At 35.2% G+C, this 17,012-nt stretch overlaps 1 protein-coding gene across 1 annotated transcript in view; it reads right to left on the reverse strand.

Moving 5' to 3' along the window:
- Positions 1 to 3,178: 3,178 nt before the first annotated feature.
- The window catches only part of Fmr1nb (FMR1 neighbor), a 35,199-nt gene continuing 21,365 nt past the window's right edge, over positions 3,179 to 17,012 (reverse strand). The window contains exons 5-6 of the mRNA XM_005325187.3: positions 4,975 to 5,120; positions 3,179 to 3,345 (exon numbers count right to left, since the gene is read on the reverse strand). Of these exons, the coding sequence (XP_005325244.2) occupies positions 3,329 to 3,345; positions 4,975 to 5,120 (163 nt within the window). The 3' untranslated portion in view covers positions 3,179 to 3,328. The remainder of the gene's footprint in view (positions 3,346 to 4,974; positions 5,121 to 17,012) is intronic.

Genomic DNA, 17,012 nt, shown 5'->3' on the forward strand with positions numbered 1-17,012 from the left:
TCTCATAAGCTAATAATTTCACCTCCCATATTATCACAGGAGCTTTTGGGGGATACCTCATATTCAAACCATAAAAGTAGGCATTATCCAATCAGCTAAAGGCCTGATTAGAAAAAAAACCCTCCCCTGAGAAAGAAAAAATTCTTCCTGCCTGAATGCCTTTGAACTGAAATACTGGCTTACTGGCTCTTCCTGGGTCTTAAGCCACCCTTTCAGCCTGCAGATGGGAACTGCACCATATGCTCTCCTGGTGCTCAGGGCTTTGTATTTGTACTAAAACTAAACCATCAGCTTTCCTATATCTTCAGGTTTCTGACTTACCATGAAGATCTTAGGACTTGTATGTTTCCATAATTGCATGATTAGAATCACATTTATAATCCTTATAATAAATCTTTTTACAATTACACACACAGAGAACATTCTTTATCTGGAGAACACTAATACAGGTATATATAAATGAACCAAACACATGAAAATCCCTGCCCTAGCAGAGTTTAAAACCTGTCAGAAGTCAAGTGGTAAATGATAAACAAAATGAATAAATTATATAGTAGTTTCACAGGTAATAAACACTTTTTAAAAAACAAAACAATGTAATATGAGAATCAGGAAGGCAAGTTGCAGTTTCTAAAGATACTTCAGGACTTTCATAAATTCTTCTCTAAACAACTGAATTCTTACCTTTATTTTACTTTTTAACCATTAATTACAAACTTTGCTGATGACTTTGACTATACGGACTTATGTATGCCCAATCATAAAACTTTTTCTTTCCTAGAAAAATAGTTCTTGAAGGTAGTTTTCCTTTAAATCAAAATACAGACCCATTTTTCTTGTTTCAAACATTTGATACTTCACAGAACTTCCATGAGTTTTCTTAGAATCATCAGTGACTGATTTATGTTATTGGCTTCATGTAGTTTTATCCTTTCTAGTTTTCTCTTATTAGTGCATTTGTTCACAACAAGATTTATCTTCTAGTTCTAGTTTCCCAAGCCAAAACTCGATTCCTGTCTTTCTTTTATTCCATATGTGAATCTTTAACAAATCTTGTCAGTCATTTTTCAGAATATATCAATAATAAAATCACTTCACCACCTCTACCGTTACTACCCTGGTCTGAACCACCATCTAGTTTCCCAGCCGGTCTCAATGTTTATGCACAAGCTCCCTCAAGTCTTTTATCAATAGTGTCCAGAGTGTTCATGTTAAAGCAATACATTATGTCACACCTCTTTTAAAACTCTCCCAATGACTTCATAACTCAAAGTAAAAACCAATCTGCCTCCCAGATTTTACATCATTATACCTTTGACCTTAGCTGCCACTTCTATCCTCCTTGCTCACTATTCTTTGGTCATACTGGTCTCTTGATATTCCTTCTCAACAATCCTCTTGGAACATGCAAGGCAAACCCCACATTAAGGCCTCTGTACTTGTATCTTCTGTCTGGAATCCTTTTCCCTGAGATATCTGCACAGCCTGCTTCCTTATTTCCTGAGGTCTTTACTCAGGTATCATATTCTCATTGAGGCCTTCTCTGGTCAACTTATCTAAAACCTCAAATCTCCCTCACATAACCTGGTCCTTTTATATTTTTTCTCCTTAGCATATATTATCTAACATATTACATGTATTTACTTATTTGTTTATTTTCTGCCTATCTCATATGAAAATAAATTCTAAAAGGGCAGAATGTTTTTTAAAAATGCTTTGTTTACTTCTGTCACCACAGTATTATAGTATCTAGTTAGTATTGTGACTAAATGAATAAATACACTATTTTCATTTATATTCAAGGAAGACCATGAAAAAAAATTGGACTTCTGAATCAAAAGGGTATCAGCAACAGGTCTCTCTTTCTGTATGATTCCTATCAATCACCTTAGCAACTTCTTCAGAAAATGATGACTCTTCTACCTTGGTAAATCTTGGAGTGCAAATGTTATGGATCTTATCTCACCAAGTATTTCATATAGTGGGGCTTTGGACTTTGTTGGATCAAATGGTGCTTCAACCAGCAAAGCACATATTCAAAGTAAGTGTGCATTTCCCAAATGGGATTTCTTTATGAATCTGTGTTTTGTAAGAATTGTTTTACATTCATTTCATCTGTAAGCTCTAAATTAACCTGAATTTACCTGTACTTTCTGTAATGAAATTTTTTAATTTTTTTTTATTTTTACCTATTTTTTGACATGATCACATTAAGTTACCCACACTAGCCTCAAACTTGCAATCCCCGAGCCTCAGCCTCCCAAGAGATGGATTACGGATATGAGCAACCACACCAGTGGAACTTTTTCTCTTCTGGTCAGCAAAATCCGAAAGGTCTTCCCTCAGAAATGCAATCTATTCAGATCATAACTCAATAAAGGGAACCTTGAATGTCCTCCCCTTTTTAGTCCCTGTCATTCTCCAAGCAACTACTAGAGTGGACTAGATGCCCCTGTTAATGTGGTCCTAAAGAACCTGATACTCCTCATAGTTGAGAATTGTCATTACTTCTTTACCTAACTTTTTCTTCAGCTAGAGGGCAGTGTAAAGTCTGTCTTGTGTATAACTATCTCCAGCATAGAGAAAGGGCTTGGAACATAGCAGGAGTTCAATGAATGTTTGTTGAATGAATAAGTAACAATTCCAGGTAAACTTGAGTCCTATACATTTCAAAAATAGAAAATGAATTATTTAAAAAGTTATTTTTTAAAAAAGTGATCAATGGTGTATATCACAACTCAACTATTTTCTGTGAAAAGGAAAACAGTAAGATAACAATAGTATTTAGTACTGGATAGTAGGAATACAGATGATTTTTTTCTTTCTCCTACATATCCTTATTTATCAACTTTTCCATAATGAATCTGTATTATTTTAACAGTGGGAAAACAATGTTATAAATTATAAAATAAAAAGAACCAATCTACTCCAAAATATTTTCTTTTTCCTTAAAATATACAGAATATCACATATAGTAAATATAATCACCATCATTTTCCCCTCACTTTGATGGAAGTAAATAATATGAAGTCTTTACCCTTACTTAGCATTAAAACAAGTATATGTTGGTAACCCAAGTTGCAAAAATCAATATCAAGGACCTGAAATGCCACCAGTGCTTTACGTATTTTTTTAAATTCCGTAGAAACTATTTTTAATGAAAGCAACTTGGATCTGGTTTGATGCATAAAAACAAAATTATCAATTTTATTTAACATTTAAAAGTAAACATGGAAAAACAAGAACAATTTTTTTTTTTTTATAAATGCACCATCAGGTTTGGATGACTGGGAGAGTCACCTTTTGCTCTGGAAGATTTGCATTCATTTCAACGGGAAAATAATGCTATGGAAAAAAAGTAAAGCAGTGTTAAACAACTTGAATTAACTAGTACACATACATCCCACTCCATTCTCAAGGAAAATGTCTACCAAAATTCTTAAACTCTATATATTAAATGTTATAATTAACTGCTATATTTAAAGTTTTTCAGTACATCATCTTATGTTACTGTGAGACATAGAGACAAAAGAGAGCACAGCAAATACCATTACAGAGATGATTTCTGAAAAACAAAGTTAACTTCCATGCTTCATTGAATGGCATACAGAAAATCAAGTTTCATTAGTGAAGCTATAGTGCCATATAGGTGCATGCTATGATCTTGTACATACCGGCAAAATGCTGGTATTAATAATAATATACATATATTATTATTATATATTTACATATTGCCTTAAATAAATAATATATATCCACATATACATATATCATACTTTCTATAAGAATTTCTCTTGTCATTTTTCTATTCATCTTATCCAAACTTTTCATTTTATAGATTTGTAATCTGGGGCCCAGAATAATTAAGGGACTTACCCCAGTTTACATTATAAATAATGGCAGAAATGAGACTAAAGCCTGAGTCTCCTTGTTAATCAAAACTCTGTACTTTGTAACTGAGACTAGGAACTAATATCCTAAATTTGAGTTGCATGCTGCAATTTTCAAAGCATTTTCTCATACATTATATTGTTTAAGTTACATAAAAATCTCAGCTGACAGCATTAAAGAATTGAAATATTGCCTCGCAAGGTGGTGCATGCCTGTAATCTCATCGGCTCAGGAGGCTGAGGCAGGGGGAGCAGGAGTTCAAAACCAGCCTCAGCAACAGCGAGGCACTAAGCAATTCAGTGAGACCCTGTGTCTAAATAAAATAAAAAATAGGGCTGGGGATGTGACTCAGTGGTTAAGCACCCTTGGGTTCAATCCCCAGTACCAAAAAAAAAAAAAAGAGAGTTGAAAAATTTACTTAATTGCTCATGGAAATACCATTTGTTAACAACCAACTCCTGACTCACAGTCCAGTACTTTAGTCCCTCTTTTCTCACTTTATTCTTACTTGGCCCTTCACAGCTATCTGGGGAGAAGGAGACCCAGGCTAATGTTAGGGAATCTGTAAGCCTATAAAAGGGAGGCCAAGTAATCTGCATATGATTCTGTGATCCTTCTCTCAACCTATACTGCATTTTACATGTTTTGAGAGAAGATACCTGAGACTAATAGCTAAGTTTTAAGATATGAACCCAGATCTGTCATAATCCTGTGGTCATACTCCTTTTTTTGGATATGTGGTGATATGGTCAACATACTTTAAGGACTATGGCCATAATTGTTTAGCAAGGGTATGTATCATGGGCCTTAGAGTCAGAGCAGGCAGATTCCATTTCTTTGCTCTCTCTGAAGGACTGAAATATGCATACCAAATAATTCCCAATAATTTGGCACATCTTGTGTCCACTTTGTTACCATCTAAATATCACTAGTGATAATGTCACTGCAGAAGCTGACCCTCTTGCGGCCCAAACATTTGTGGGATAAAAATGTTAGGCAAACCAAAATGATGGTAGAAATAGAAAATTCACAAGAATCAGAGATTGAGTGCTTCAACTTTATGTCCTACTATGAATTGATTACCTTTGGTCTCCTGTTCCTTCTCATCACCTTCCTCATCTTCCATTGCTGTCCCTAACATTTCAGCATCAGACTTCGGTTTGTTTCTTTGTTTCTTAAGACCCTTCAACATTCTGTTGACCTTCCTTCGTAAAGGATTGGCCCATTTGCTGTAATATGAAAAGCTCAATTAAAATCATATTTCTCAGGGGCTGGGTTGTGGCTCAGTGGCAGAGGGCTTGCCTAGCATTTGTGATGCACGTGGTTTATGTCTCTGCACCACATATAAATAAACAAAATAAAGGTCAACTAAAAATTTTAAAAAAAAATTTCTCAACAGTGGTAGAAGAATCATAGATGGTTATAAGGAAAAGGATATTTGCCAAAATAATTCTTTACCCGTTCCCATCTGATTTTTTAAATCATTACATTAATAAATCTGATAGGAGTAATATACTTGGCTCATTCATATTTATTGTTGCAACCATCACTATTAATCTATACACCATAATATTGATTATTTGATCCTCCACAAGAGGAATATTATTCTGCTTCCTTCTACTGACATCAATGTTACCCACCCTTAAATACCCAGCTTAGATATTTTCTTGCCTAAGAAGCTTTCCCTTTCACTCCTAGTCTAAAGAAATTCTTCCTTCCCATGACCTTCAAAACTAAATAGTAATGGCTCCTATTATATTAATATTTGTTTTTTTTCAAAGCATTTTCTCTTACTATTGATGTCATTTGGTATTCAGAACCATACTCCCTTAATCATACTCCCTTGCGTTTGTGTGGCCAGAGAGTGAAAGGCCACTTGAGACTCTACTATATGCCAAGACTTTGCCTAGGTACCTTATATATTTGATCTCATTTAATCTCACAATAACTCTAGAAACTATGTAGCACATTTCCTATTTTGCAAATTATTAAACTGGGTCTTAGAGAGGTAAGATAACTCACCCAAGGTCACACATAGCTAGTACATGGAGATACTAGGACATAATTAGGTTCGTCTACAGGCTCTTTCCATAGAATCATACCGCAGTGTCATCTGACAATAGTTAAAAACAGGTAGGGTAGCTTACCTATGTGCTAAAACTTCCATGTGCATGACCTCATTTAATCCTCATAATGACTTTATGGCAGGTACTATTTATCATCCCCATTTTTCAGATGGGAAAATTAAGGTACCAGTAAGTAAAGCAATTTGCCCAAGTTAGCCAAACTACTATGGAGCTAAGAATCAAATGTAACCAAATGCAGTGGTGCAAACCTGTATTCCAGCAGCTCTGGGGGCTGAGGCAGAAGAATTGCAAGTTCAAAGTCAGCCTCAGCAACTTAGGGAGGCCCTAAGCAACTTAGAGAGACCCTATCTCTAAATAAAATACAAAAAAAAGGGCTGAGGATGTTTCTCAGTGGTTAAGCACCCCTGGGTTCAATCCCAAGTACCAAAAAATAAAATCAAATCTAGATCTGCCTAAATCTAAAACACAATTTCTCCCCCCAATCCCATGCTAACCTTTCTCTTTCTCCTCTTGGAGCTTGTTAATCTTTAGGCTGAAATCTTATCTTACGTGTTTTTATGCTTTACAGAGGAAATGTAAATATTAGACTTCTGCCAGGAAAACTTAGTTGATTATTGTTTACAGAGTTTTCACTTTCTAAGGAACTAAACATAAGCAAAGGAGAAAAAAAACAGAAATGTTCATGATAGAGGTAAGGTGGGAACCCCCCCCCCCCAAAAAATGATTTGCCTATAATATTATGAAGAGGTAATAAGAGATAAATAATAATCCTATCTTCAGCTCAATGTTAAGTAGCATACAGAAAAGAATATCCAGACTCTAACAGTACTACTTAGCTATAAAAAACAACCAGGTTCTGATCACATGGAGCCTGGAGGTAGATAAGCCTGCCTTTGAAATGATGACTCTCAAGGTATTACTCACTTTTCTCCCCTAAAACTGCATTACTAGGTTGTCACTGAACTGCATTTGATAAGAAAGATATGGAGAGAAGAAACACCTTTTTCTCAATTAATCATAAAAATGTCTCCAAACATAAATGAAATAGTGAATGAAAGCCAAAAATATATTTATATGATTTATTCGTGGCTTCTTTATGTTGCCATTTTGTTGACTATAGTCTTGAAAAATAATAAGCACAGCAATGTCACAGTTCTCGGTCCTTTGAGGCCACATATATTTCAGAACACAAAATTTTTGGAGTTTTAGAAAGGTAATGTGGCATGATACACTAAATATTACATGTCACTCCCATGGGGTCTGGGAAGTAACTCATAATCAATAATAATAATGTTTCTACAATGAAATATATGTATATTTACTCTTAAGAATTAAGTAATGACTATAAAGAATCACAGGTCAAATCAGATCAGGTTTTGCTGCTAAATTATTAGGGGAAATATTTAGTTTTACAGAACTTTTTGAAATTCAGAATTTTAGATAAGAAATTATGATTTAGATAAGAAATTCAGTCTACTACTGACTTTAATGTATCTTCCCATAATTAAAATGACCAGATTTTCTTTATACATAGGTTATTTTTTAAAATTTATTTTTAGTTGTCAATGGACCTTTGTTTTATTTATTTGTATGTGGTGCTGAGAATTGAACCTAGTGCCTCACACATGCTAGGCAAGCACTCCTGCCACCGAGCCACAACCCCAGCCCTATACATAGGTTTTATTTTAAATTTTGTGTGTACATCTCACTTTGATTAACAAAGAAAAACACAACAGAGCCTTATTACTTCAAAACCCTTTGTGCTGCTGGGCACAATAATGCATGCTTGTAATTCCAGTGACTTGGGAGGCTAAGGTAGGAGGATCACAAGTTCAAAGCCAGTCTCAGCAATTTAGCAAGGCCCTAAGCAACTTAGCAAGAACCAATGTCTAAATTAAAAAAAAAAAAAAAAAACTAAAAGAGCTGGGGATGTGGTTCAATGGTTGAGAGCCCCTGGGTTCAATTCTCAATACAAAAACAAACAAACAGGGCTGGGGATGTAGCTCAAGCAGTAGCGCGCTCACCTGACATGTGCAGGGTGCTGGGTTCAATCCTCAGCACCACATAAAAATAAATAAAGATGTTGTGTCCACCAAAAATTTAAAAATAAATATTAAAAAAATATTTAAAAAATAAACAAAAAACCTTTGTACTGACTTGTCTTGGTTTCAGCAGACTTGGTTTTAGGTTCAAAATATTCCCAAGGTCACTTCGGTAGAACCTAGTCATAAAACTAACATCCATTACTGAGATCCTAAAATCTAATGAGAATGCCAAAGGGAGAAAGGTACGGTGAAAAGATTTGGCCTGTGTTCTACAGGTGTTCTCATAAAAAATGTCCTATAGGATAGTCACTATACTCACACTTGAATAGTATAGGTTAACTTACTGCACACTCTTTCACTATTATGTTTGCTTGTTTGTGAAATATAAACATTATCCTAAATATTAGATGCATAAAATTAAATAACACATAGGAGCTGTCCTCATGAAGTATAAAATTTAGAATGGAAGGCAGATATATGGGCTGATAATTATATTGCATTGAGATAAGTCTAACTAGAGGTAAGTAGAGAATGGTAGGAGACAAACAAAAAGATACCTAACCCAGTGTGGGAAGGTCTGGGATGAGCTTCCTAGAAAAGGTGACATATAAGCTAGGGCCTGAACTCTGAGTGGAGTAAGCCAAATAAGGAAGAGTAGAGGTAGGGAGATGCATAAGGGCATTTCAAAGAGTGGGTTCATTGTATGAAACACTCAACATGGTAAGGAGGCATGTTGTCTGTGAACCTCAGGTAGAGGGCTGTCACTGTGAAAACTAAGTGAGCCCACTGGGAATATCTAGTGATACAGATCTACAAATCTGTAGGACTTATTTTCCTCTCTAGGAGTTCCCAGGAACCCAGATCTAATAGCAGAGAAATGGTATAGATCTGGTTTCAGTGAAATGGTGGTGGGTGGCGCTAGAAAGAATGGTTTGAAGTAACAGTTGGCTGGATACAAGAAAGCAGATGATGTTAGATGTCAGATAAGGGAAAAACAGTTAAAGAGACTAGAGTTCCTAGTGAATTAAAGAACAGGTGCAGCAACAGTAAAGCAACAAGACAAAGTACCTATTGTCAAAGAGTAAGATTTTGAAGTTTAAGATTTCAGAGGTTCAATTTTTGGTGAATGGCAATGTTCAATATATGGACATGAAAATGGGGAGCCAATGATGAGCTCAGAATACATTCAACAAAATTGAATACATTAGGAAACTCTGAGGCTAGAGTCTCAGACAGCTTATAACATGGACAGTGAGGATACAGAAAAATATGATCAGACAGAAAAGAACACAATGCCTAGAAAGTGTCTGGATCAATTAGGAGCCCATAAACATTTACAGAATGAATGGATGAATGAAGAGTTTAACTAGAGAAAGTCTAGTGCAGTTCCAAATAGGCTGCCTATCAGATTCATTTAGGAGCCTTAAAATGCAAATTTCAGGAGAACACCTCAGACTGACTAAATCAGAATGTCTAGGGTACAGCCTAGGAGTCTGTTTTGTTAAATATTCCCAAGGTCACTTCCATAGAAGCTGTTTACCAGATTTTGAGAAACACCAGTCTACTGGGTTGATTTTTATTTTTGTTTATTTACTTTTTGCAAAGGGAGTCTCACCAAGTTGCCCAGACTTCCATCAATTCCTGGGCTCAAGCAATCCTCTTGCCTCAGCCTTCCAAGCAGCTGGAATCACTGACACACACCACTGTGCCTGGCTAGTGGGTTGATAATTTTACATGATTCTTAAATTTTAATTCATCAATATAAATATAAATCCTTTAAGATGATTAAAAGCATACTGTCAATTTTATGAATAGGAAACAATTTAATTTGCTATTTGCAAATTCACAAAGATAAGCAGAAAATCCACAGAAACAACTAATTATATTATTGCAATCAATAATTATTGATTTCCCTACTACATGGTCTAGAAGCCAGGGGTTGTCAATGTTTAATGTAAACAAGAAGCACTTGTTAAAAAAAACAGACTGCTGGGTCCCACCCCCAAATTTCTGATTCAGTAGATCTGAAATGGGTTCTAAGAACATAATTTTTTAAAAAAAATTCCCAGGGGATGCTGATGATGCTGATTCAGAGACTCCAATTTGAGAATCACAACTCTAGACTCAGAGTATGAGGCCTCCTCCTCAAGGAAGTCATAAATTAGCCAGAGAAAGAAAACAACTCACAGGAAGTAAAGGATAATTATGTGCTAAATTCTGTGGATTAGAACACAAATGCAGAAAGAGATTCCAAGGAGAGAGAAAACACTGGAGCAGTAGAAAAACACTTCATAGAGGAGTTGTGGCAGCTGCAATTTTAAGAACAGAAAGAATTCAAGGAAGTGAAGAGGATAAAGAAGAATAATCCTAAGAAATAGGAGCAACATGGGCAAAAGAATAGAGGCAAGTATAAACCATGGTTTATTCCAAGAAAAGTAAAGATTTTCCCCATCCATGATGGTGTCTTTACTTTTCTTGGAATACATCAGGGGTTGTTCATGCATAGAATGTTAGAATATATATTATTTGTGTATAGAATGTTAGAATATATATTATTGGCATTATAGAATTGTCTAATATAGATGGCTTTGAAAGCTACAGTTCTTTGACATGAAGCAAGAAGAGGTTGTTATGTTTTAATCTATACTTTTTCTCCTATAGTAGAAAAAGTAAAGAACTTAATAAAAAGTTGGGTTGGAACTGCTTGCTATATCACTAGGTAATCCTTTAAAATATTTATTCACACTGGAGTATCTAATTGTTTTTGGTGTTGGGAGATAGAACGCAGAGCCTCTTGCAAGTTAAGCACACACTCTATCACTGAGCTACCTCCATAGTCTCTCATTATGCATTCTTGAACAAGAGGCTAAACTCCCCTGCACCTCTCAGTTTTGAAAGTCAAATAAGACAATGTGTATGAAAACCCTACACAAACTTGAAAAGGCCAAACATATGCTAATTGTTTTTAATCTGCACTGCTCCTGTGTACTGTGACTTACTATCTTGTATATTAGAATATATCCCTTATTAGACAATATGTCCTTTGAGATCAGATCATGATCTAATTCACCACTTTGTCCTCCACAATACCTAATATGAGGCCTGGAATGCAGGCATTCTTGAATGAAAATGCATTGGAAGTTATTAAATGACATCATGAAATTAAATACTACTACTTTATAAAGATGAATCTCAGAGGACATTGCAGGATGGACCAGTAGTACAGATTAGTGGTCCGGGTCCAGATTAGTAATATATATGTCCAAACTGGCTTGGCAAACAGGCTTACTCATTCCCCCTTTACCTAAAGCAAGACCATACATTCTTGGTTAAGTACCAGGAAACATCTCCAGGACCTGCCTTCCAGCCATTTAAGCTCCTAAGCCATCCTAGACATAAGTTACTCACTGGATTGGATATACATACCCTCCTCAGTTATCAAACTCTTTGCACTGTAGATGCTAGCTTTGGTTTCGCCTTTGCTCCTCTCCTGAAACCACTTTACCAGGAGAAAGAGAGCATATAAGGCCTGGACTGTACTAAGATGTGACAATAAAATGGAAGAAGAGGGGCTGGGGTTGTGGTTCAGCAGTAGAGTGCTTGCCTACTGGGTTTGATCTTCAGCACCACATAAAAATAAATAAATAAAATAAAGGTATTTATGACTACAATCAGAAAATAAATATTTTAAAAAATAAAATGGGAGAAGAGGCAAATACTAGACCCACTAAAAAGGAAAAAAAATGACAGGAAGGCTAGGCAAACAGAATATATATTGAGGCCAAAGGAAAAGAAATAGGAACAGATGACTCCAAAGTTATAACCTGTGAAACTAAAGAAATCAGTGAGATTTCAAGAGAAAATGATCTGGGAGAAAAGGAAGATGAGTTCACTTTTGCATGTGTTGCATTTAGGGTGCTGAAAAAATTTGTAATTCCCAAGAGCAGCTGGAAATATGGAATAAGTAAAAGTGAAGACTTCAGGATTCAGATTTTAAGAGACATTCACCCAAAGAATCTCAGAATATGATTATTTGGAAAGGACCTTGGAAATTCTGTAATTCAATTCTCCAGTTTTATTAGAAAATCGATATGTAAATAGTTTCAGCTTATCTATGAAATTGGAGCGAAAGTAGAATTACAGATCTTAAAATGTTCTTTCTATTACATCTTCTTATAAATGAGAGCAAAGATTTGGAAAACAACCACAGTTGCAAGGGGAAGAAGACCACACTGAAATGGATCAGAATAGTAAGGCATAATGAATTCCAAGGGAGGATAGCTCAAGAAAGGAACAGTCAATGGTGTATTATTTGACCAAAAGGTCAAGTTGAACAGGAATTCAGCAAAAAGGCCACTGCATTCTGCAATAAAGTTTTTAGTTACTTGGCAAGACACTGTTCTTTTCAATAATACCTTCTGTTTCAGAATTCTCTAAAATGCTGCCCTGGGAGACCTTGCATAAGAATACCTAAGTCATATAATCCACATATAATAAAGCTCTCTTATTATTTTAATAACTAAATTAGCTTGAACAGAGTCCAAGAAGAACTGGATTTATACATATTTCAAATCTATAGTGACGTTAGAAGAGCATTTGAGTTCACTCACATTCTCATCTGACATAATTTTATCAAAGTACTTAGAACATAGTCATATTTTTAAAATTTATAGATTTTATTTCCTTTCTCTAAATTAATATATGTATAATCCTAGGAACTTCAAACTTTCCAGCAGTTGGCTAATTACTGGATAAGTTTTTCAAAAGAGCTTTACTGGGGCTGGGGTTATGGCTCAGCAGCAGAGTGCTCTAGTATATGCGAGGTGCTGGGTTTGATCTTCAGCACCACAATAAATAAATAAATAAATAAATAAATAAATAAATAAATAAAATGAAAGGTATTGTGTTCAACTACAACTAAAAAAATTAAGAAAAACATTACTGGGGTGGGGAGGGGAGGGGAGGGGGGATAGTAGAGGATAGGATAGAGAGCAGAATTCATCAGACACTAGAATGGCAATATGTAAATCAACGGAAATGTAATTGATGTAACTGATGTGATTCAGTAATCTGTATACGGGGTAAAAATGGGAGTTCATAACCCTTTTGAATCAAACTGTGAAATATGATATATCAAGAAAGATGTAATGTTTTGAACGACCAACAATAAAAAAAAGAAAAAGAAAAACATTACTAATTATGTTATACAATATAATAAAACATACAAACATGGGCTTTCAAAAATGTAAATGTCTATTTTGTTAAATTCAATGGGTGATGATTTTAGGCAATTTTTAACACATTTATTCCCAATTCTTTAATTCCCATTCTAAGAAAATAAGTGGCAGTAAGACTATGTGCAAAATGAAGACCATATTATAATACAGAGAATCATGCAACAGGATTTGTCTAAACATAAAAATTTTCAATAACAACCATCTGGAAAGTAGTAACATTGAAAGTATAATAGAGAATATGTTTTTTACATCACCTGTGTATCAGATAATCAACAATCTTATAAAAATGGCTTTTTCTTAGTTGGCAAAATATAGTTTTCAATTTTTAGACTTAGTTCTAAAATTTCATAATTCAGAGTTACAAATTCAATCTCACAGAAAGAACATGAAAATGCATTTCATCTGAATTTAATAAAGATTTTTCTCATCTTACCTAAGTTATGTACAAGTTCAAGTATCCTATCACTATTTAATATGCAGTTGTTTAACTGGCAGTTGAACACAGACTTAAACTTTAAGAACAGAAAAAGATTATAAAGTAAATATAGCCCTTGAAGCCACCATCACTGGCATTCTATTACTGTAATGCAAACAATTCAGCTACCCTCCTCCTCTCTCTCCCTAGAACCCCCTTCCTATGCTTCCTTTTGTCCCCATCAACTTGATCTTTTCCCTCCTTCTCCTCTAAATAAGTCTTAAGCACATCAGTGATACTTAAACCTAATGATGCTTCTGATCCCTATTAATGAGGATAAAAATAGATCTTCCATAACCTTGAGGATGCAATGAACTTCAAAACACATCTAATATGCAAGTTTAGTAAGGCTACCTGTAGCAAATACTGGTTTTTCACTTATGTTCTCCCCTCCCTTGTTGTTCATGTGCAACCATTTCAAGCTAGCTTGAGTTTTTTTGTGCACCTGGTTCATACAACATCTAAGTTCAAGTCTAGCAAAAGTAAATTAGAGATTCAGTTACAGATTATTCCAGGGAAAATGTTAAACCACCTCTTCTTAGAAATGACAAACAGTGCAGGGAACAGTGGTGGATGCCTGTAATCTGAGAAAATGGAGAGGCTGAGGTAGGTGAATCACAAGTTTGAGGCCAGCCTCAGCAACTTAGATGTACCCTGTCTCAAAAGGGGGAGGGAGACTGGGGACACAGCTCAGTGGTAAAGCATCCCTGTATTCAATTCTGAGTACAAAAAAAAGGAAAAGAAAAAGAAAAATGGAAGAAATGACAAGCAGTTAAGGAAACGAGATCAAATCTATCTGTAGGTAATGAATTCTATGGAAAGAGTCTTTGTCCTCCCTTTAAAAACTCATCATGTACAACCATAAGAATGGAATCCTAATTATAATAAGTTATACTCTATGTATGTATAATATGTCAAAATATACTCTACTGTCTTGTGTATATAAAAAGAGCAAATTAAAAAAAAAAAACACCTCAAATGGCACATCTACCATGGAACCTGCCCTGCCCTCTCCCACTCACCCTGCTCCCCACTGCTTCAAACCTTTTATAAGTTATTTCTAGCACTCTTTTCATTCCTTAATTATATTCTACTTTATGTTGTTAATTAAATGTGTCATATTTGAGATTTGTTTTAGGATGATTTTAAGATCCTTAAAAGTAGGGCCTATAAGATGTTCCTGTATCCTCCATCTATCTAGCACAAGTAAATACTGAATGGATCATAGTCAACTGAGGAAAGCATGAATGAGGCACCAAAAGAATGAAGTACATTTGGCTCTGGGGAGTGATCATCCTTTTCACCTGAATTGCTTTCACTTCTTCTACTTGAATAGATTACTTCTAATTGTTCACGTCCCCAACTTTTCCAGCTGTTAGTTCCTTAGGTAGTCTATTAAAAAAAGTCACTATCAAAATTGCAGAAGTGGGGGAATGTCAAACCTTCTATGTTTTTGCTTGCAACTGAAGGCCAAGAGAGAATTCCTCAAGGAATTCTCAAGTATTTAATGTATTAAGACAGAACCCAGAAGGAAGAACATAAGGATAACTTCCAATGCAGAAAAAGCAAAAGTTTCTTAGAGAAGAGGCCAGTATCATGTTACTGCAGATCTGTATTTGGCTTTTAGTTTCAGTGATTTAGATAAACAACTGTATTCGGCTTCTTTCTTTTCCTTCTTAGATTGCTACATATTGATTTTACTGCTGTATCTATTTCCCTTTTATAGAATCATTTATTTTTTTCTTCTCTAATAGTTTGTTTACCTCCTTATTCTTTGAAATGGAGAACAGAAAGTGAGTTAATCAGAGCTTTCTAAGGTGATATCTTGTCCCTCAAAAGGGGAGTTAGCAGCCTTTGGTATCTATTTAGCTCCTTACCTGGTATCAGGAATGGGATTTCCATTCTCACACAATTATTGTCCTTGCTTCTAAAATCAGCTTACCAGGAAAAGCTGACAGTGTCCCATCCACCCTATACCATTGTTCCTAGAAACTCAGCTAAATATCAAGCTAAAAGTGACCACTGGCCCTGGGGCTAGCTTAGGATGATAGCATATTGGTCTCACACAAAAGAGTAAAGTAAATAAAACATAGAGCAAAACACATGGTGTTCAATTCACGTACATATTCACTATTCATGTTTCTCAAATAGTTTATATTACATAGAAAAAGTACAATATATTCATATCAGGGGATAATCCTTTGGATTTCATTTCAAAGAAAAAAATCCTGCAGACCTGTATATCTCATAAAATTCATTGGTGGAGGACTAAGAGAGGAACTGGAATGAAATAGTATGTCATGCTTATTTTCCCCAATACACTATATGGCATAATCCTAACCACCAAATTTTAGCAAATATTTCATTTTCATCATGGGCTATTTTTATATGAAACTAAGCTTTGAAGAGAAGTAGGGGTAAAAAAAAAAACTCCATTCTTACACCCAATTATCTTGAAAAAAAAATGAGAAAGGCCAAGGAATAGCCATTACTAGCTCAGAGTAGGAAGCTAAGCAAAATCTGAGCAAAGAATTGATTGTCACATGCAAGCTAGAGAATTTGAAATACTGTGACCCAACAGTGGATTCAAAATAGTCTGTTACGGTAATGTAACCAAAACTTGATGATCTTTATGGAAAGTAAGGGAAGAGGTGTGTAGTCTAAATCTTCCAGTGAAATCTTAACCAAATTTTTTGAGAGTGCAGATACTATTGTCTCATTAACTTGAACAAAAACATCAAAGATGCTTAATCTTCAATATGTAATTTTCCTGAGAATTTAAGGAAGTACTTACTCTCAGGGTCATGACAATATTGCCTCTACATTTGCACATACGTGAGAAGGAGTTGTTTCCTATTAATGTCTGTGCTCTAAATACTGCATAATTCTTACCCTAGCCCAGGCTCTGCTCTGATACTCCGTACCCACTCTGTCCCAGTAGGTGGGGAGCTATTAAAAATAAACAAATTTGGAAACACTGTGCTAGTAGCCCGCTGGAATTTCTTATGATACACTAAGAGGAAATCTAGTACAGTTTTGCTTGATTGAAGACAGAACAAGGCTTTGAAATCCAATGGTAGATGACCATTAAAGACCAATGGCAGATGACTTAATAAAGACAAACCCTTCCAGAAATCACTGTGCTTTGGGAACTAATACTCCCATTCCACACACCTCCAGCTTGCCAATTTATTATTTCCTTTATGTTGTTGGACAAGGGAATGAATAGACCCTATGCAAGAAAATGTCTTGAATTTGTGGAAAAATAACATGTTTT

This window comes from Ictidomys tridecemlineatus, chromosome X (genome assembly GCF_052094955.1).
Source record: "Ictidomys tridecemlineatus isolate mIctTri1 chromosome X, mIctTri1.hap1, whole genome shotgun sequence".
NCBI lineage: Eukaryota > Metazoa > Chordata > Mammalia > Rodentia > Sciuridae > Ictidomys > Ictidomys tridecemlineatus.